At 47.2% G+C, this 22,762-nt stretch overlaps 1 protein-coding gene across 1 annotated transcript in view; it reads right to left on the bottom strand.

Annotated features, from left to right (window-relative positions):
- Positions 1 to 2,635: 2,635 nt before the first annotated feature.
- The window catches only part of Alr (Evr1_Alr domain-containing protein Alr), a 36,355-nt gene continuing 16,228 nt past the window's right edge, over positions 2,636 to 22,762 (bottom strand). Inside the window, exon 3 of the mRNA XM_084604644.1 lies at positions 2,636 to 4,455. Coding sequence (XP_084460770.1) covers positions 4,293 to 4,455 — 163 coding nt within the window. The 3' untranslated portion in view covers positions 2,636 to 4,292. The remainder of the gene's footprint in view (positions 4,456 to 22,762) is intronic.

Here is a 22,762-nt window from a genome sequence, read left to right as displayed (position 1 = left end):
TAAAGAAAAAATTAGACGCGGCCCCTAGGGTTGATTAGTATGTGCGCATGCGCATAAGACCACGAGGGGCCCTCGCCCCGCCAAGAGCGGGAAAGTCTACGCGGCAGTGGATCACGGCAGCGGAAATTGGATCGCGTATTCTAAATCCCTGCAATGTATTAACAATTAAACAAACCTAAACATCGCAAGAGGCTTAAATGCAGCACAGACACCAAATTTGGTTTGCAAGTTTTACGTATATATTACGTAGCTCAGCCGAAAACATACAAACACGACCAAAACTCACTTGTGCGTTGATTTGATAGGAGTCAGCTCGAATCAAATATATTCGAATCAAATATATTCGAATCAAATATATTCGACAATGAACGGATCGAAGTCGTTTTTTCCTGTCCTACCAACTTCGATTACGGCTGCCCGATGCGCTCCGGGTGAGCTCCTATGATCCACTCCTGACAAAGCATTTCTGTTCGGAACTTCGATAAATTTTGGTCATTAGTCAACAACACAAATATTAGCATCCCAATTTCCACTGCAGAGTGTTAAGGAAACTCATCATAAATGAAAAAGGCACTCTTACCTATCGGCCATATCGCAGCAGACTGACTAGTGCAGTTAACTGCATGCACTACTCGTGTTTATATATTATTGCTGCACTAATATCCTGTTCAAACTGCTTAATTTTTAACGTTAGAGCTGCTTCAGCCTGAACTGTTATTTTCTATCACACATTTTTTTCTAATTGTAGTTACTTTTAAACCGTGTTATACTTCTAACAGCAGTAATGAGAAATCAATGAATAATAATATAGGCGTGCACTCTACCACAGAAACAGTAAATATATCGGCAACATATATTAATCTATGGCTCGCACACAAAAACATACCAAGCGAGCCGAAAGATCAGCCTTTGTCCAAAAAAAAAAGGAAACAATGGTCAGGGAGGGAAACGTAGGCAGAGGTAGAAAATGGAGTACAGCGCTCAAAGATACCGCGGCAGTCCGTACAGCAGCCATTAATTTTGTCCATACTCCGAATACATAATCCACAGCGCTTTCTCTGGTTCGGCGAGCTCCGAAAGCGAAACGTTCGTCTCGGCTCAATCCTCGGGACGACAGCAGGCGGTCGCGTTGATTTTTAATTACGGCGCCTGCTTAATTATGTCCCTCCGAACAAGACGGACGTCGTGCAAAAAGCGGTACCTCGAGCTCTCCGCACGGGCAATGGGTGCCACCGTAGGAAAGTGCTTTAGGGAAAGGGGCACTGAAAAAGGAAGAGGGATGCACGATGTCCCAGACTGCAGTATTGATGAAAAAAAAAGGAGGGAACTAGAAAAAGGAGGGAAATAGAGGCGTTCCGGCACGCTGATGTGGAGAAAAAGGGAACTCGAAAATGAAGGGGGAAATAATAGGGTGTTCCGGGAATGCTCAAAAAAATTAAAAATGAAAACCTGGTTCGGGATGTGCCTAACAACTATAGACAAGCTTCTGATCTCCTCTGGACGTTCTAGCAGCGATTTAATTCTCTTTGAAATGAAAAAGTGGCGATGATGGTTGTAATAAAATTTCTGCAAAAAAAAAAAAAGAAAAAGAAAAACGGTCTTGTCTCCCACAAAACCGGAGAGGTTGTCTGCGGCACTGGCACTGTTTTCCTATTTTGAGAGGGGCGTTTCATATATTTAGTATTATCAGTACCACACAGTTCTACGAGGCGCACTTAACAGGCGCCAAACTAAGCGCGAGCTCTTGGCTTTATCAACATTTAAATATTATGTTACGTTATATACAGCAGCGCGTAATGCCGTTAAAGCGTCAAAAAGAAAATGGCAGTCCGTCAGGAAAGTTAGAAGACGTGCAGAGATCTACTTTCTGCATCTGAACAGACACGATACTAAAAAGATTCATAGCAGGATTAAGGCAGTGTAAGGTGACAATGATCCAGCTCAAGACACTGTCGTCAAATAGCGTAGGTTTCAATGCGGTCACAATGCTAAAAAGATTCATAGCAGGATTAAGGCAGTGTAAGGTGACAATGATCCAGCTCAAGACACTGTCGTCAAATAGCGTAGGTTTCAATGCGGTCACAATGCTAAAAAGATTCATAGCAGGATTAAGGCAGTGTAAGGTGACAATGATCCAGCTCAAGACACTGTCGTCAAATAGCGTAGGTTTCAATGCGGTCACAATGCTAAAAAGATTCATAGCAGGATTAAGGATTAAGGCAGTGTAAGGTGACAATGATCCAGCTCAAGACACTGTCGTCAAATAGCGTAGGTTTCAATGCGGTCACAATGCTAAAAAGATTCATAGCAGGATTAAGGCAGTGTAAGGTGACAATGATCCAGCTCAAGACACTGTCGTCAAATAGCGTAGGTTTCAATGCGGTCACAAAAGACGTCAATGACAATGAACGTAGTGGCCGCCCATCGCTTGTGCCATTACGACTGGGGACATCATCATCCCCACCACCACTCACTGGCGAACCACAAAGTGCTGCTGAAGTGGAGGCTCTGGTGCTCGCTGACGGAGGATGGCTATTGAAAAAATAGTATAACAGAATAACGTGGGTGCAAGCTTGTTAGAGCACAACATACTTCACAGCATAGGTGAAGGTGACGCACGGGGCCTCATAAGGTTATAAGATTTTGCTTCAAGCCCCATATTAGCAAGACTTGTTGTTTCTTGACTCGCCAAGTGACATCTTTCTCTTCCCCCGCATGAATAGCGTACTGAGTGGGTAACATGCCCGGGACGGTGAGGGAAAGATTCTGCGTATGAAGCTCACCTTGACCCTTCAAAACGAGAATTTAAACAGTCCAGTCTGCAGCAGCTCGTCCATCGGTGGTAGAGGTGCATGGCATGAGGAAGAGCAGAGGGAAAGACTCGGCTGCCACTGAGGTCTCATTTATTTCTCCGCGTTCCTTCAAGCCCATGATAGTAACTTATCAATGACCCTCTTAATCACTTTTGACTTCTCTTGACAAGGTAATAAATTTGACACATATACCGTCCAGTCATTACACACCATCCTACCTATGGCCATCGGAAATACACATACTTTGCACCACGTTTCAATAGCAATAAAACCTTGAAACCGTAGATCAAAGCAGGCTGTTAACTTTGCGGAGTCTAATTCTATCAACAGCCTGATTGTGGTCAGCGTAAAAAGCTTCTTTTTACTTCGTTCTTGTACTCTTCTTAGTCCTGTCTTCATTTTATATCACTAAAATGTGCGCGTACTTAATTTTCTATGTCATTATTCTGTCTAATAACTCATTGTTACATTGCCGTAATTCCTTTTTCAAATCCGTCCTTAAATTAAATAAAAAGACGCCATCTGTAACTGCCTAATAAACATTATTCTAGGTAATACGTTTTGTAATCAACATCTATGTTTCTGAGCATTGGCACAATACTCTGAAGAAAATTTATACAGTTCTCATAAACCCTTGCCGTTCAACAAACGTAGCTCTGGCCTGAATCAGCACATTACACGGGCAGTGGCCCACCAACTACGGTAACCAAATGGCACAGCGAGGAGGCCTAAGCCTAGGCAATCAGCTACACGAAGTTGGGACGATGTTCGCTCAGCGGCTTAGAAGAACCCGTTAAAATGAAGTAGGCTTACAACAAAGAAAAAAATAAGTTCCAGTAGCATTAACTGCAGCCGTGCAGCTGCATTTAGGCCGGTGCCAATATTAATTACAACATCACTTGAAAGTCTACACTTGAGGAATGTCTCCATCAAGCTTGTTTCTCCTGCAAACAGGCCTTGAGAAGATATTCAACAAATCAGACGAAGAAAATGGTGACGCATGGGAAAACAGAAAATATTTTTCTTCATTCAACTACCAACGTCCACAGGATACAACTGGCTACGGTTTGAACGTAGACAAAAAAAAAAAGGAAAGAGCTACATTGTGCAAATTATTCACAATCTTAGCTCCCTTCAACATTTCTACACAATGGTTCCGAATAAACTTCGGAGAACAAGAGAGCCGAAACGGACTACTCCAGCTAGGATCCAGGAGAGTAGTCTTCGGCCCACTGTATCCCCACCCGTACTTTTTGACAACAGACGAGGAGTGCATCATACAAGCACCACACATCCCACCCCCACTCAGTCTGTTTTTCGTTACGATTCGAACGAATACGCAAGAGCAGGCAAGGGATGTGTTTCAGCACAATCTCGCCGCTGTAGCAATGTCTTGGCTCTTCGTGCACGAGTCGAACGAGGATCGAGGGTAGGGACGTAGTCTGACGTCACTGCCTTCCGCCGTCGCTCGGCAGCCAATCAGGAGCAGGAGCCGTCGTCCCAGCCGCGGCGCCACCTCTCGTCGACGCGTGCGCAGTCAAACTCCGGCTTGCCCAGCTTCCGGTTGACCACATTGTGTTGCTCGCAAAGCCACTGCGCCAACTCGGCGCGACTCGTCACACGGGGAGGGCTCGACTCAAGCCTGCGGCCACGAGAGAAACGGGCAAATGTGACACGAGTTTGTGCAGATTAATAATAATAATAATAATAATAATAATAATAATAATAATAATAATAATAATAATAATAATAATAATAATAATAATAATAATAATAATAATAATAATAATAATAACCGAAATACAATTCAGAGTGGAAAAAACTCCTTGACTTCTAAGGCCTTGCTTCCCGGAGCGGCGATGGCCGCGGCACTTGTTTACAAATACTAGCCAGTACACCAAATGGCTGCAGCGTCCTTAGCTGCAATGATGCGGACACATACCACTGCGTATCAACATTTACAGACGTAGTGTAGATACGTAGGTACGCTAACCATCAAGTATTAATGCGAAAGCATTATATGCCTCATTAGCACCAAGGCCGGCGTAGTCGTCCATGGCACGAAAATCACGGATACGCTCCTGGCAGGTGGTAGTTGGCAGGTGACATTGATCGGTCGGCGGGTTGAGTGACGTCACCAGGCCACGTGATATGGCCGAGTTCGCAGAAGCTGCCAAATTGGGCAGTACATTTGAGATGGCAGTTCAATCCACCAGCACGCTTGCATCGCGAAACACACAAGCTACACCTGGGGCATACAAACACATTGGTATGCCTCGGGTTAGGCGAGGCTTCATATCTCTATTACTCCTGTCAACTTGGGCAGAATATATCCTCGTCCTTCCTCACGAGCATGCCTCTGACAGGTGGTAAGTGGCAGGTGGTAACTGGAAGGTGGCATGGCCGGGCACTAACCGGTAGACCATAGCATGACTCAGATTTTAACGAAGTAACGTAATGCAGCGTGTCGAGTTTCTATAGTCATTATAGGCATAGCCATGAATCGTGAACAACGGTCTTTACGCAACGTACCATTATTCTGCACTTTATAACGTGACGTAATGTTAAAGCACCATAAAAGATCCGGATTCTCACGCGTAAGCAGTCTTATCTGTGGAATTTTCTATTTTCCACGCTTTTTGTCAGAATTGCCCAACAATAAACTCAATGGGGAGCATTTCAAGACGTTCACTGGCTCTTACGTTCTTTGCGATGCCCACTAAGTAGCGGCCGGTCACGTGCCCTAACTGCTAGCATTTGCAAATACGTTCATAGCCTTCCAAATTTTTAACAGTACCTCACGAGCATCGACTGCCCGGCGCTACTGCACGGGAAGACCATGAAGATCATTCCCCTATTAGTGCTGCTAAAGGTTGCGTTGTCTGGTAGGCTGTTCCGATTAAAGCGCAGCAGTCGCTGCCAATCATCGGCTGTTATGAAACTCCAACAAGCTGTGACTGCTTTGTGTCCTGCATACAGTGCCGGTAATACTGAAAACAGCGCACAATGGCGACAAACAACCTAGCGTGCCAAAGAAATCACTTACAATCGTTACAAAAAAAAAAAATTGAACGTCATTGCACAGTACGCTCAAAGTCGGCACGTTAATTTAGTCATATCAAAGTGGTTACTGATTAGCATTCAACCATGATTAGCCATGCAGCTACAAAATAAGGTTATACGCGTCTCTCGCCGAAACTTGGCAGTTATAAAGGGGGAAAAAACCCTCCTGATGTGGGATTCGAACTCGGTACTACCGTCAATGCGAGACAGTCGCTGTACCAACCATGCCAACCGGGAAAGCCAGAAGATCACATAGTACTGCGAGAGAGAAGTGACCGAGAACTCGAAGTGGGAATGGTGTTCGTTCGATGTTTGGGGAAATCCAGTAAGGTGAAGTTGATCCGCAACAATGGAGCAAATGCTTAACAATAATTGAAACAAACGCTATGGAGACGCCAGCCACGAGCGCAATCGGAGCCTGTCGTCTTCCTTGCAGCATTACGCACTGATCCAGTGCCATAAACACGCAACAGATGGGACACAAAAGCGGCGCTATATATCAGAACTCGGCGATAACGCTCGCTTCACGGGGATTGCTTCTTACGACGCTGGAACAGCTAGTGTACTTTTCTAACAATTTTCAAACTTTACAAAAAGCGTATTCGTAAACGGGGTGAGAAGAAAACGCTGGTTTACTCGGTTTCTCGTCGTAGCCCCTTACAAGCGTGCTTCACCTAATGCATACATGTGTGTCAGGAAAGCCACTTTTCGTTTGGGGGGGGGGGGGGGGGGCACATTGATTTCAAAGCGAAAATGTTAACTGTCCCACGAAGGTGCAAAGGTGCAAGCTGTCCGGCGTGGGTCTCAATCCTCTGGCTCTTGCCTTTCTCACTTTTGTGCTTAGAAGAGCCACCCTCCACGGTTCATAGGTGGCAGAATAGAGAGGAGGAAATCTCCCCTTTCCTCTTGTAAGCGAGAGGAGGCAGAAACGAAAGACTAAGGCATAACGAAACACTCGGACATAACGCAATACTTTTGTGCGCTTTTCATTACAACGTAAACGTATGCTGTCGTGTGCTTACACGACATCCTCTCCCGCAGCGAGATCGATGTTTGTGCTCCGTCCCTCACCTGATTTCCGCTCTGTTTCGCTTCGGCGCAGCTGCACCGAGAAATGTATTCCCGACCAATATTAAAGAGAAACTGTTCCGGTTTCACAATTCAACGAGTTTCGAGGGGCGGACTGTTTTAAGCTTATAGTTTACGCGGCCGGAATATTTTGGCGCTAACATTCCAGAAACAGTGTCACAATCAGTGATTAAATTAGCGATCGTTTTGAGTCTTCTCTGCACCTCGCACCACCGGTGGGGGGCACGTGATGACGTCAAGGGCGGTATCGGCACATTTTCCGCAAAGACACGAATGCTTTGAGGAAGCACAAACAACGCTTGGTGAAAGCAAAGCAATAGAAGCGTTGCTTTGCGGCGTCACATAGCGCACCGCGACATGTGGGCGGAGGCAACGGAAATAAGAAATAACACCGTTTGTGACGTCACCACCGAGCTTCTCCACAGCCCTTCGTTGCACTAAGAAGCTCGAGCTTGAACCGTCCATTACGCCGTCAGTTTGAATGCTAGCCAAAAAAGCGCTTGAGAAGCATTGCTTACAGCCTATATAGATTTGAGTCCTTGAATATCACCGGATTTGGAAAAAGCCATTCAGCTGCACTTTAATTAAAATACTGGAGGCTGTAATGTTACGAGAATGAGAGCGTTCACGTCTCATTCTGAATGATAGCTTAAATGATATTCCTGCAAATGGAGCAATCTGCAGAGCGTCTGATCTCCACATTACATTATTCTGCTGCAACATACTACGATGACTACGCTGGTCCGCATCCCCCTTTAAAAAGGTAAAATTATTTTGACATTGCTACCTTCAAGTTATCTTATCCATTGTGCAGTTCATGTGTTATCCAGTTTTAATTCTAATGATCTCATCTTCGCACTTTCCAAATTCGCTCTTTTCCAGTTCCCCTCACCTCTGCTGCAGCAGGTGTAGCCCAAAGAGCTGTCATTCCAGCCGACCTGCTCTCCTTTCAAACTTTGAAAATTTCTTCCTTATCCTCTCCCGTAAGCAGCTATCTTTTAAAACACACACTAGCAGAAAATTAGAGAGTACCGCGGACACATCTCTCAAGGCGTTTGGAATATTTTTAACACTTTGTTACCTCTCCACAATTTACGCCACTTAGCAAATATCTAAAAACCAATTAACCCGTCTTCATTAAAAAGCTACCATGAAGTAAAAATTTCACCTTTTAATACTCGTAATGGCTTGTTTAAACGCAGTTTTCGTTTAAAACCTAGCAAACCTAGCAAAATGATTTCACCAATTTCCAGATTTCTGGTTTCTGTCCGCTTATCTAGTCTAGCACGATGAATTTCGCCGGTTTGCAGATTCCGATTCCCGCCCGCCTAGCCGAGTGTTGCCATGGCAAGCCTATCATTGATTTACATGGTTATACTATGACTTAATATTTGTGACTATGACTATCATGACTACCGTGACCATAATCAAGGTCAAAGATAATCAGGTCCAATTAAAAGACAAATTCAGAACAAAGAATGCTATACAAAGTGAAGCATAGCTAAACTAAGCGAAACGATACGTAACAATCTGCTTTCGCGCGTAAATCATAGCTAAGCCACTGTCATTTTTCTGCCCAATACTACCAAAGTTTTGGACTCCGTTCCTTGTCCTATTTATGCTCTGCCATTGAAAGAATGTTTAGATTCTGCGATTTGTAACCGGCATGTCTTTATCCTGCGTTTCGTTCTGTTTTCACATAGTGTCACATGCTCCATTGTTTGTATATATTAAATCTAGCATAGCATCATGTGATGTTGCAGTACGTCACTATAAGTAAACTAAATCATTACATTAAAAACAAGAAATACATTTGCAGTGCCATCAAAGGAAACGCGAAATCATATGCTTCTTTGATTCCGCTTACGCTGTAATGGAGATACCATTTAATTATTTCGTTATGTCCGAGTGTTTCGTTATACCTAGATCTTTCGTGTCTGCCTACTCTCGCTTACAAAAAGAAAGGGTAGATTTCCTCCACTCCATAATTCCACCTGCAAACCACGGCGGGTGGCTCTTCCAAGCATAACTGTGATGAATGTGCCGTCGCCACAACAAAAACTGGCTTTCCCGACACACACGAAGGCGTTCGGTGAAGCACGCTTCGAAGGGGCTACAACGAGAAACCGCGTAACCCAGCGTTTTTTTTTTTTTTTTTTTTTTTTGTTTTTTTTTTCTCACTTCGTTTACGAATACGTTTTTTGTAAAGTCGGAAAGTTGTTAGAAAAGTACACGTAACTGAAGCTGCTACGAAGACTGCGGGCTAGATTGTGGCAAACAGGCCCGTATTGCGAATTTGCGTCGTCATCGAAGTGTCGCTATCTCACGTGGCCTCGAGTCATCTGATTGGTTGAAGCGCCGGAACGGGGTGTTGCCACTGCGGAACCGGAAGAGGTGGCAACATCACTTTCCAGCGTTCTCACCAATCAGGTGACTCGAGGTCGGGGAGATAGCGACGCTCCCGATAACGACGCATACTCGGAATACGGGCTCAGGAAGCTATGGACAAGGCCTCAACTTCAGGCCCAAGCAGCTGGCTGTAGAAAGGAAAATTATAGGCGTAAATTTAAAAGGAAGGTAACGAGAAGAGTGGGTCGTGGAAGAAACTCGAATTAATGACATTATAATAAACATGAAGATCAAGAAATGGACATGGGCAGGACACGTAATGCGAAGGGAGGCTAACCAATGGTCGTTATGGGTGACAATTTCAGGGAAAGGCAAGCGTAGCAGGGCGCGGCGAAAATGCAGGTGGGCCGATGAAATGAGGAAGTGTCCGGGTCATCGATGATGATGATGATGAAGTGCACAACAAGCCTGTGTATAACACTTGTAAGTGGTGGATAAGAGAAGATGGACCAACCAGACAAATCCTTAACTGCGTCTAATGAAGCAACCCGTCACGTGGTGTGCATCTTCCTTACGGTCAGTGGTCGTTTTCCAACTGGCTCCATCATAAAAAAACGGGTAGCTAAGCTTTCAGTTCTGCAGTTAGCTGAATGCATTTTTGTATGTCAGTACGTATCCGTGTGGGTGAAAAAGACAGTAGAAAGGAATAAATAAAAGCAGGAAGCAAGAACGAATTAAGATGAGAGATGAAAGAATTGATAGGAAAGAGGTAATGGCTACTTCGAAGGCATACAACACAAAAGTACCCCGCCGTGGTGGTGCAGTGGTTAGGGCACTCGACAACTGTGCCTAAGGATGCAGGATAGAGTCCCGACCGCAGCGGCCGCTTTTCGATGGAGGTGAAAAGCAAGGCGACCGTGAGCTGTGCGATGTCAGTACACGTTAAAGGATCGCGGGTGGTCGAAATTTCCGGAGCCCTCCACTACGGCGTCTTTCATAACCTGAGTCACTTTGGGACGTTAAACCCCACAAACAACAGCAATACACGTTCACAAATTATGCACACACATACACAAAGAGAAAAATAGGCACACAACATGCTAACCAGTGCACTTCCACGGTCCACCACTCGAGAGTTACGCACTTTTCGTAGCCACTTTTTCGATCGCCCCCTGTCTGTCCAAGAACACCTCTTGTGTCCTCCGTTTTAAAAGCGCAGTTCTTCAACCGTGGAAGCGCTGCCTCTCGGGCGTCCGAAGCCAATCCAATCCGCTAATGGCTGGCAATCCGCCGCCGCCATCATGAAGTCAAGGCGAGCGCCAACTACAAGAGTGCCCCAGTGCACTGTCGTCTACGTGCAAACTCCAAGGACAAACACAAAGCAAGGAGCTCGACTCTCCCGCTCTTCGTGCGGGGAAACGGAAGGCTCAACTACGTGCAAACAGGGCCACAGAGTGGAGCGATCTAATCAGAGCGATGCACTGCGGCTGAACGCGCTTGACTGGCACTGCTGGCACTTTTGTGAACCCCTGAATTAGGCCCACGCAGTGAGCCACTTCAGGTACCTTGACGAGGCCACAGCACGCGAGGACGGAGAAATTCAGCAAGACGATGAGCAGGACAGACACGTCACGAGTGTTATACACGACAGGAGGGAGCTCCTCTAACAAAAAAGACAAGTTTCCAGGACAATATGGAGACTGGTCATGATGCACGCGATGGTGACCGCAAACCTGATGACAGAGCAATGTGAAGAGGGCGGAAGTGACTAAGAAATGAAGGCTCAGTGAGATGTATGGAGCGAAGAGATGGATACATTCGAAGGAGGATGTTAGAGACAGACACTGAAGGAAATTGTGCACAATGACAATTGAAGAGCTGATGGGGAGAACTGGGCCCGTATTCTGAGTTTGCATCGTTATCGAAGTGTTGCTATCTCAAGTGACCTCGAGTCATCTGATTGGTCGAAACGCCGGAACTGGGTGTAGCCGCTAGGAACCGGAAAAGGTGACAACATCATGTTCCAGCGTTTCTATCAATCAGATGACTCCAGGTAATTTGAAATAGCGACACTTCGATAACGACGCGAACTCGGAATACGGGCCCTGGTGGTGGTGCTCTGGCAAAGGAGTAAGTAGGTACACAGCTCAGTGCAGGAAGAGATGGAGGCAGAATTAGCGATCCACAAAAACCGATCGAATAAATTAAAGGAGCTGAAGAGTGACGGTATACGACAAATCATTTAATGTCATTATTTGAGGACGTAGGTGCGCTAGCTTTAGAACATATATTGTGACACAGTGAATTTTCTGCGAGTGAATGAACTACCGACGAGACGATCACGTGCGCCGGGAAACTGAAGACCTGCGTTTATGGAGCCAGGACGGGCCGTTCCCAGACTCAAGTGGAAAAGACGAAGGTCACTGGACGTGTAATACTAGAGGAAATGATTCATCGATCGCAGTATCCATGTCCGGGTAGGCGTTACTGCCAGCCCCAGTAAAGCCAGGCATCCGTGAGATCGCATGCTTCAACCCGCATGAAAGACGCCGCATTCCGGTTCAGCGGACGTAGACGGGGCTCAATGAATGCAAAGCCCAATTAGCGGTGTTTTACATCTCCAATTAAGCTGAAATAAAGCCAGGGGCTGTAAACAGAGCACGATAGTGGTGATCCCTTTTCAATTATGACGGGGGACTTAGCAATTCCGTCCCATCCGACCCGGGGTTTCCACAAACAACGCGACGTCAGCCCGCAGAGCTGCTTGCATCGACACTTGAACTTTGATCAGCATTGTGCCTGCCACCTCGCGCATGCAATTCAACTACCGGACAACAAGCGTCTTTTTGTAAACACGTAGCGGTCAGTTAAGCCGAGGTTTTAGAAGACGATGACAAGCGTCACTGGAGCGGCGGACCGGAGCTAGTTTGAACGAGAACAGGCAGCCATTGCTCTCCGTCTGTCAATAGGACCGACCTTAAAACACGGCCGGTCTCGAGGGAGAGAGCGCTTCTTTTCTCTTACGGCCTCTCCAATGGGGTCTGTTTCCACCGCCCGCCGCGCCTCGGTGGGGTCGCCACCGCCCCACTGCTGCTCCTCCGCTAAAGCCGTTCACGCGCAAGGGAAGCGCGCGCTCGCTTCTAGCTTCGCCCGCGTCAGTTGCAACCGGCAGGTCCTGACATTTCGCCCCTTATGGTTTATAAAACGTTCGTCATCAACATCGAACATTTATTGTGTACGAGGAATAAAATACAGTCAACAATCCGCTCACGCGCGCGCTCCTTCGTCAGTACGGCCGTGCACGGTTGAATGAAGCTTCGGGTACACTTCAACATCTTTTACCCCTAAGTTTTGTACAAAAATAAATTTACCAGGCTATGCAATCTGCCTTTGAATGTTTCAACAAAAATAAATTTACCAGGCTATGCAATCTGCCTTTGAATGTTTTAAGCAGGTGTAGCGCGACCTGATGTGACTGCATGGTGAACTGTTGGGTGGAGATTCTGTCAACCGCTACCGTTTTCGTTTAGATCAGAAGAGGCACCTGCAAAAATTCATGGCGCGTCTCAGATTCAGAGTAAATAACAAAAATTTACTCATATAGTAAAAATTTCACTTGTCTAGTGGAGTGGGCTGTTCTAGCTTCGTTCAAAACCGATATCAGTCGGTTGAAAGACCGAAGATGTATATGCATGAAGTCTCGCGACTACGTTTAATCAAGGAAATGGACATAAACAGTTAAGCAGAATCGAAAAGAACGGCAAACAATAAAAAAATTGTCCTTCAAAGTTACACATTGCACTATATATTCATCAATTCATCAAAATGCGACCTGCGTCTAGAAAATTCGGGCTCAAAATCTTCCAGCACGGTTTCTGCACATAAAGAGTTGGCCTCTCGGTCTTCTCTGTCACTTTGCTGGTGTAATTAATTGAGAAGAAGAATTCTGAGAAACTTTTCAAATATCAAAGAAGCGGACCTAATAACATAGCTGTTGTCAATTCCTTTCGGGCAACTCAGTGTTGAGTTCTGAAATGCTGACTGAATCAGGATCTTAAGTACTTCGAGAACATTTGTGTGTAGTAGGTGTACGGCAGCTTTTTCGAAAGAAAAAAAAAAAAAAAAAAAAAAAGCTTGTCCAATAGGGCAACAAGCTCTGGTTTCGGATAATGCAGTCCACTAGAACATTGTCCTCGTAGAAGAGCGTACTACATGGGTCTGCTTCTTTCGCTAGTTTCAAGAAATATAGCGCAAGCGTCACACCAGAAGTTGATTAACTAAACGATATCCAGCGACGTAAGGTGAACAGGAATATGTGACAGTGGGAAATGGGATGGATGCCATCACTTCCTTCAGTGCCTTGATTTTGCTCTCAGATGAAACGTTCGTCTTCACAATGTAGTCATGTAGTCATGTGCCGCTAGCTGTTACGGCCTTCGCATCTAGCATATATCATTCCCTTCCGCACATTAACCTTACTTTCCTGAAGAGAGCCTCAATGGGTCGCTATAGAAGGTTTGAAATGAGTCTTCAGTGAGAGTGTTCTTCTTTAACACTTTAGAAGTTTCTTGCATACTTTCGATATAGTTAAATAAAGTTAAATTGGTTCACAGGAAGGGAAAGGCGCAGTAACTGTCACACTTGCTCTGTGGACACCCGAACCGCGCCGTAAGGGAAGGGAGGAAGGTGGGAATGAAAGTGGAAAGAGAGAAAGAGGAGCCGTAGTGGAGGGCTACGGAGTAATTTCGACCACCTGGGGATCTTTAACGTGCGCTGACATCGCACAGCACACGACGCCTCTTCGTTTCGCCTCCATCGAAACGCAGCCGCCGTGGTCGGGTTCGAACCCGGGAACTCCGGCACAGTAGTCGGGCGTCTTACCACTGCACCACCCCGGCGGGGCTCGATATAGCAGGTGAACTCATTTTTAAGTCACTCCATCGAGTATCACCTTCATCATTTATTGGTCTTTTTTTACCACTTCGAGCACAAGTGGTGTCATGAATATCAAACCATTTTTTGTTTTCATAATAAGCATAATATCATGTAAAAATTTCATTAAAACAATGTTTATTTGCAAAATTAAAATAATGTTTATAATACCACACATTGTCTAGTATATGAATTGTAATAACATTTAAAACTCAACCCTACAACGTTTACTTTGACTGTTATACTAATACTTTATATCATGCAAGCATTTTGCAATTTACATTACATTTTTACAGCTGGATTCGAGGATTTTTGGCTAACCGTCAACAGTTCGTGTATGCCAACTCACATTCTTCCTCCTTAACCCCAGTGCTTTCAGGCGTACCGCAAGGTACGGTGCTTGGGCCTCTTCTTTTTTTGATATACATTAATGACCTGCCTAACAATATTTCTTCTCATATTCGCCTCTTCGCTGATGACTGCGTCGTTTACCGAGCAATAACAAGTTCCGCTGACTCTCTCTCGTTACAAAGGGATTTTTCTCGCATACAGGACTGGTGTAACACTTGGCTCATGTCTTTAAATGTCTCTAAAACTGTCCACTTGCCCATTCACCGCCGTCGTAACTACATTGCTCCCGATTACTGCATCAATAACATCCAGATTGCAAAAACTGAATCAGTGAAATACCTCGGTGTACATATTTCATGTGACCTAACATGGATACAGCATACTAACCAGATAATAAATTCTGCTAACTGCGCTCTAGGTTATACACGACGTAAGCTTTTTATCGCTTCTCCCCCTATTAAACGACTTGCTTTCCAAACGTTTGTGCGTCCTAAACTACAGTATGTTAATGCTATTTTTGACCCATACCAAAATAACCTTACCAATGCCCTCGAATTAGTTCAGAACAGAGCAACAAGATTCATTTTGTCAAATTATTCCTACTATTCGAGTATTTCGGCACTAAAAGCACAATTAAACTTACCCTCCCTAGCCTCACGGCGTACAATTGCGCGTCTTAACCTTTTTCATAAATTTTTTTATTCTTTGCCATCTGATAACACGTACATAAAGAGAGCCCACCGTATCTCCCGCTCCAGCCACATTAATGCAGTGTATCCCCCTCAAGGAGAGAGCGCGTTCCTCCACCACTGGGAGCGGACGTGCGATTCATGGGCTCCGTTGACAATCTTCGATTGCGGCGGATTAGAATACTGGATCACCATATATTTAGCATCCACGGGTTGCCTTCAACACCTGACATCGCCTGATACCACCAGTGAGCCTGTGAGTGCCACATTTTCGGCTGTCTGACTTCTCGCTACCCCGTGAAGAGCGCTAACCCTAACGGCCAAGGGGTTGGGGTGCCTTACCGCCGCGGAGACGCCGGTGCGCCCGCGGATGCGCGGCATAGCGTTCGCGCAACGCGGGTCTAACGACGCTCGCCAGTGAGTGCTCCCGCTTCATTGATGACTACCACGACCACGATGAATTCTCTAAGAGGCTACGACCCGACGGAGATGGACTTCACTCATGTACCAACACCCCAGCAGCAGCTGATGCCCCCGCAGGATCTCCCGAAGGAAGACAACAGCCATGGCTGGAACATATGGTCCCGGCGCAACAACGACAGAGCGGCGCAAGCTAAATCCATGCCTCCCAAGAAAGAGCAGGAGAACAAAGAACACCGAGAGCCTCCTGCACCGAGACCTCCGCGTCTACCGAGTCTCAGGAATTTTCCATACAAAGTCATCATCCGACCTAAAACCACGGTGGATCTGCAATCTGTGGCTCCACGCTCCTACGATCTCGAATTAGGGATCCAAGCAGCCCTCAACACCCCTCTACAAGAAAAGCCAACGCTGCGCGTTGTTAGCCAGCAGAACATTATAATGGTGTGTGCTCACTGTGAGGAAGACGCGTTCCGCCTCGCCAAGCTTAATTGTCTGCACCTCGACGGCAAGAGTATAACGGTCACCGCCTATGTTGCCTTGCCAGATGATGTCTGCAGGGGTGTCATACATAATATCAAGCCTGAAGTGAGTGATGACTCTATCTTTCAAGACGTGTCCTCACCCAGCCATACCATCCTGGGAGCGCGCCGACTGGGCAAGACTACGTCGGCAGTCATCGTCTTCGCCGGGCAGAAGGTTCCCTTCACGGTCAACTACGGGTGGTCAGAGCGCCGCTGCTACATCTACCGGAAAACAAGGGCGGCTTGTATCAACTGTGGAACGCCAGGTCACCGAGCAGATGTCTGCCCGAAACCCAAGGGGGCTGCTTGCCAAACCTGTGGAACGCCGAGTCCAGATGAGACGCACGAGTGCACACCCGTTTGCGCGCTGTGCAAGGGCCCGCACAAGACTTATGCAAGAGACTGCAAGGAGAAATTCCAGAGACCGCTGAACAAGAACGCTAGTGCCGCGTCATCAAACGCGGCATCAACAACGAAACTTGAAGATGAAGATAGGAGCAGGCCAAGGCAGAAGAAGCAGCCTGCACAGCGACACAGAGGAGCGTCGTCATCAGTCTCCCGCTCTCGTTCCGCCTCCCGCGGCCGTTCCAGCTCAAGACGCCGGGCAACAGGCTCCACCCAGAACGCCAGTCACGTGGAGGCGGGTAAAGAACAAGGGAAGGAGAACCTCATCAAGACCACCGGGGCGCCGAAGAGGACGTCCTCGGGTCAGCTTTCAGATTCGAAGGTGAGCTTTGCAGAGTGGCCTCCCCTCCCCTCGTCCTCCCCTCAGAATAACACGGAGTTGGCAGCACTCAAAAAAGAGATAGAAAGTCTGAAAAAACAAGTCAGTGCTTTAACAATCCAAAACCAAGAGCTTAAGCGAGCTACTACTAGCGCAATAACCCCGGTAACTCAGCCGACACCTCAAAACCAAAAACAGCAGGTAGTACCTAGCTCCCAGCCCGCCTTAGGCGAGGTCTATCAACAAATTATCCAAGAACTGAGGTCCTTCAAGGAGGAGTTTCAAGCTTTTCCAATTTACGTGAACGCCCAATTCCAAGAAATTCGAGAGCAGATTGCAAACAACCGACGATACACGGAGACGGCAATTTCTGCACTTCGGAAGGAACATGCGTATAAAAGACATAAGTCGAAATTCGCTCGTACAATGCAAGTGGACGAGCCATCCGATACGGATTCAACATGCCAGCCAAACCTAGAGTAAAGATCTGGCAGTGGAACTGCCGGGGATACAGGAGAAAGCAGGCTGCTCTAAATCTACTTATATCTCAGGAGTCTGACCCACCGGCAGCTATCCTAATTCAAGAACCCCACCTAATACCTATTAAACTCAAAGACTATGTCACTTACCAGCACGACCAGTTAACTGCCACGTTAGTGCACAAATTATACACTGCCATATTGCACGACCCTTTCGAGCCGGATATTGCGCACTGCTATATAACTATTCTTCCCCTCCAAAGAGGAGCGGCAAGCACGCACGTATTGAATGTATACAGCCCTCCTAAAGACAGGCACGCAAAATTGGGTTCCCTCATAAAGAAATTTCTGACCTTAGTGGGCCATTCCCCCTGCGTGATTGGGGGCGACTTCAACGCACCACACCCTTCATGGGGCCACCGGCAGCGACACCAAAAGGCAGAAAACTGGAAGAAGTAGTGACGCAAGAAGGGTTATCGACCCTCACCGATCCCACTTACCCTACGAGGCTGGGAAACAGTGTCAGTAGAGATACGTGTCCTGACCTGACGTTCACCAAGAACATACAAAGCGCCATTTGGAAGAATACCGAACAGCACCTGGGAAGTGATCACTTCATACTCTCTCTGGAGATAAGCACAAATGCGTGCAAGCGCAAAATAGGTATCGCAAGAGTTACGAACTGGGACAGGTGGAGAAAGGCCCAGACATCTCCTGCAAACCCTATTACCGACCTAGAGGAATGGGTTAAAGATGAGGTGCACACTTTTAAAGCCTTTACAAAAGAGGTCTGCACGACAGAGGACTGCCCAGCGGTCGATCCGCACCTTCTACATTTATGGGAAGCGAGGCACTCATTAACAAAGAGATGGCGCAGACAGCGGCTTAACCGCAAACTCAAGAAAAAAATAGAGGAGATAAACAAAAAGGCAGAATCCTATGCCATATCCTTAGCCAGACAGAACTGGAATTCGCTCTGTGATGGTATTCAGGAGAAGCTAGGGGTGTCAAAGACCTGGAAGCTCCTACGTGTCCTAATCGACCCCAGCAGCAGCAAGTCGGCCACTAAAGACAGGCTCACGAAGATCGTACACGCCACCCCGGGTACGTACGCAGAGTTGATGGAAAAGCTCAAGACCAGGTATCTGTGCACGGACCAAGTCGTGGAACAGCCGGAGTATTCTGGGCTGCCGAATCCCGAGCTGGACATCCCACTCACGAAAGAAGAAATCAAAGCAGAAATCGCGGTCATGAGAAAAAATGCAGCTCCAGGTCCAGACCAGATAACAGCGAAGCTCTTATTTAACCTCAGCGATGACACCATCACCTCGCTGGTGGAATGCTTCAACGAGCAGCATTGGGCTACAGGAACGTTACCAATATCCTGGAAGACAGCCGAGGTTCGGTTCATTCCGAAGCCGAACAAACCCCTTAAACTGGATAATCTAAGACCGATATCGCTGACCTCGTGTTTGGGGAAACTCATAGAGAGGGTCATCAACACGAGACTGAGTAGATACTTAGAAGATAACAACCTCCTACCTAACACTCAATTCGGCTTTCGCCCACACCTATCAACACAGGACGCCCTGTTGTACTTGTACAAAGACCTCCTTGAGACACCTCCCAAGTCACAGACAAGGGCCATCCTGGCACTTGATTTGAAAGGAGCGTTCGATAACGTTCTACATAAAAATATCCTGCAAAGCCTCGCCGATACCAACTGTGGCGCAGGAACCTACAACTATATCAAAAACTTCTTATCAGCCAGGCAAGCCACTATAAACTTCGGTGGAATAAAATCAGATCTCATCACTCTAGGCCCGAGGGGAACTCCGCAAGGGGCGGTACTGTCACCTCTCTTGTTCAACTTAGCTATGAAAGATCTACCAGGCCTTCTTTCCGAAATTCCCGGCATCAAACACACATTGTATGCGGATGATATCACTGTCTGGTGCAACTCGGGGAGTGACGCCGAGATCGAGGAGCGTCTTCAAGCAGCAGCGGACACGGTGGCCCGGTACGCCAGGGAGAGAGGCCTCCAGTGTGCGCCGGAAAAGTCCCAGTTGCTAATTCTGAAGAACCCGAGGACACCCCTAGCACAGAACATCTCGGTGTATATAGAGAGCCACCCAGTACAGAAACCCACGGAGATCAAGATCCTAGGGCAGTATATCCCGCAGGGGCGACAGAACACCACCACAATGAAGAAGCTTACAACATCCACCGAGCAAATCCTCCGGATGATACATCGTATCCGAAATAAACACCATGGTATGAAGGAAAGGGACACCATCCGCTTAGTGCAAGCTTTCGTGATCTCGCGGATAATGTACGGGACGGCATTCCTTAACCTCTCCAGGTCGGAAATTGAAAAGTTGGAGACACTCATCAGGAAAGCCTACAAGACGGCCCTGGGGCTACCGAACTCCACGCCAACGGCCAAGCTCATGGCTCTAGGAGTACATAATACCCTCGAAGAGATGTGGGAAGCACAATGGCTCTCACAACTCAATAGGCTCGCACTTACAACACCCGGCAGAGAACTGCTCGAGAAGATCCATGTTAATCAGCCCTATACAATTGACCAAAGGGAAGAGGTCCCACGCGATGTGAGAAGACGCATCAACGTGTACCCCATTCCGCGGAATATGCATCCCGCATATAACATCGAGAGGAGGATAGCAAGAGGGGAAGCCCTGCAGAAGAAATGGGACAAGCACACTAACACCCTTTACGTGGACGCATCAGGACCACACAATGGAGTCATGACTATCGTAGTCTCAACGCCTGCGGGGTCGATGGTGAACTGCGCCTCGGTGAAAACATCTAACCCCACTCACGCAGAGGAGGCAGCTATTGCATTAGCTGTAGCATCTAACCCCAACGCCGTTGTGCTCACTGATTCTCAAAACGCCTGTCGCAACTTCAATTACGGATTAATTCATAAGTCAGGGTTATCATTGCTAACTAAGCACCCACCCAACCAAGCATCAATCATCTGGTTTCCCGGTCACCTGGAACTACCAGGAGGAAACGAAGCCGCTCACAGGCATGCCCGAGCTCTTCTATACCGGGCGTCTCCCCCTGATGACCATGAAGGGTGCCGTGACCTGATAGGTTTAGCAGTGTATGCTGACAATCTCGCGCCATACAGAACAGCCAGAAAGGAGTACCCAACACCACACAAATCCCTCAATAAGTTAGAAGAGAACATCCTTAGGAGAACACAAACCAACACATACCCAACACCAGCTAAATTACACCTGTGGTACCCTACACTATACTCTCCGCAGTGCCCACACTGTGGAGAGGTAGCTAACCTCTACCATATGGTGTGGGCATGCCAATTTAATCCCTTAGTTGACCCCATTCCCAACCCCTCGGAGGAGCAGTGGGAGGCTATTCTGCTCAGCGATGATCCTGACCGTCAGCACTGGCTGGTGGGGAGGGCCAGCGCAGCAGCAGCAGCCAATGGACTACCGGACTAGGCGGCCCACCCACATGTTCTGAGAATACTGAATAAATAAAGATGTTTTCAATCAATCAATCAATCAACCCCTCAAGCTCACACTACTACTTTTCAGCAGTCTTTTTTCTTGCGCACCGCACAGGACTGGAATGGCCTGCCCACCGAAGTCGCTACAGTCATCGACCCCAAAATATTCAAACGGCTCATTGAAAACATCTCATATTGATCATCGACCCCAAAATTTTCAAGCGCATCATCGAAAACATCTCATTAAGATTTTTGTTATACTTATATGCCCTGTAACGCCCACTCCCTCATGTATTGTCTCATCAGAGACCTTTGAGGAATAAATAAATTAATTAATTAATTTCATCGTTGGTGCTACATGAATTATTTCGCATCTAGCGCTGAAAGACGGTTTTGCTGTTGCAGACGAGTTGCTGTCATGTTAGCCTTGAAGAAGCTTCGATGAGCACTGCTCATTCAGTTTTCTTTTTGTTCCTATTCTTGTACAGGCTTGGGGAAAATTCGGATTCAAATGGACAAAAGTAGCCACCATGCCGCAATGTATGCCATGCTTGTCGAACGTACGTTTGCTGAACGACAGTGTTTTTTATATCCGTTCACGTGTGGTACGTTGACGACATGCCGCTGCAGCATCTGCCTTTGCCTTCTGAGCTGTTTAATTTCGGGGCTACACTCACCACGAAACTCGCGAGCAACAGCGCGAAACCAGGCAAACGCCACCCGCCGCCGCTGAAGCAGACGCGGAGCGAACAGTGAGCAGGTCGCGCCTCTTGCGGTGGCGGAGAGTGTAACTCAAGGAGAAAAGTTCCCATTGTTCCCGCGGCGATTGAGAAGGCCGTAAGAAAGAGCGCGCGCTCTCTCCCTCGAGACCGGCCGTGCCTTAAAACAGCAACCCTGAGCGCCTAGCCGATAGCGAGAGCCACGTGTAGTAAGACTGCTTTAGACGAGGCACCATACGAATAATAATAATAATAATAATAATTGGTTCACAGGAAGGGAAAGGAGCAGTATCTGTCACACTTGCTATGTGGACACCTGAACCGCGCCGTAAGGGAAGGGATGAAGGTGGGAGTGAAAGTGAAAAGAGAGAAAGGGGAGCCGTAGTGGAGGGCTACGGAGTAATTTCGACCACCTGGGTATCTTTAACGTGCGCTGACATCGCACAACACACGGACGCCACTTCGTTTCGCCTCCATCGAAACGCAGCCGCCGTGGTCGGGTTCGAGCCCGGGAACTCCGGACAGTAGTCGGGCGTCTTACCACTGCACCACCCCGGCGGGGCACCCCATACGATATTCGGTCCGCTCAGTGGTTAGGGCGCTCAACTACTGAGCCAGAAGACCCGAGTCCAGTCTCGGCCGCTGCTGCCGCATTTCGGAGGCGAAGCGCACTACGTACTGTGCGATATTAGAGCACGTTAAAGAACCCCCAAATGGTCGAAATTACTACGTAGCCCTCCACTACGACGTCGCTCATGGCCTGAGTCACTTGGGGACAATACAATGCTTTTTTCCTCTTCCCTCTTTCACAGTGTGTAGTAGCAGGTCAGGGTCGCCGGCCGACCTCTCCATCTTTCTTCTCATTAAATTACTCTATTTCTCTCTCTCTCTACAACACCGCACCATACTCTGGTGAAGAGATGGCTCCAAATTAAATAGTGCACGCTGTCTCTTAAAGCGGGAGATGGTACTGAGGTACAAGAGCGAAGATGGGAGTTGAAGGTGTCGTAATGAAGGAACGATTTGCGTTGACGTGTGTCGGCATCGGGACTGGCGTGACATGGAAGCCTTGTGCCATGGTCCCATAACATCTCAGCGTGTTTCGCGTCGT

Source organism: Amblyomma maculatum, chromosome 5 (assembly GCF_055883805.1).
Source record: "Amblyomma maculatum isolate TAMU_Amacu chromosome 5, ASM5588380v1, whole genome shotgun sequence".
Lineage (NCBI taxonomy): Eukaryota > Metazoa > Arthropoda > Arachnida > Ixodida > Ixodidae > Amblyomma > Amblyomma maculatum.
This window is presented reverse-complemented; position numbering and strand designations above follow the sequence as displayed.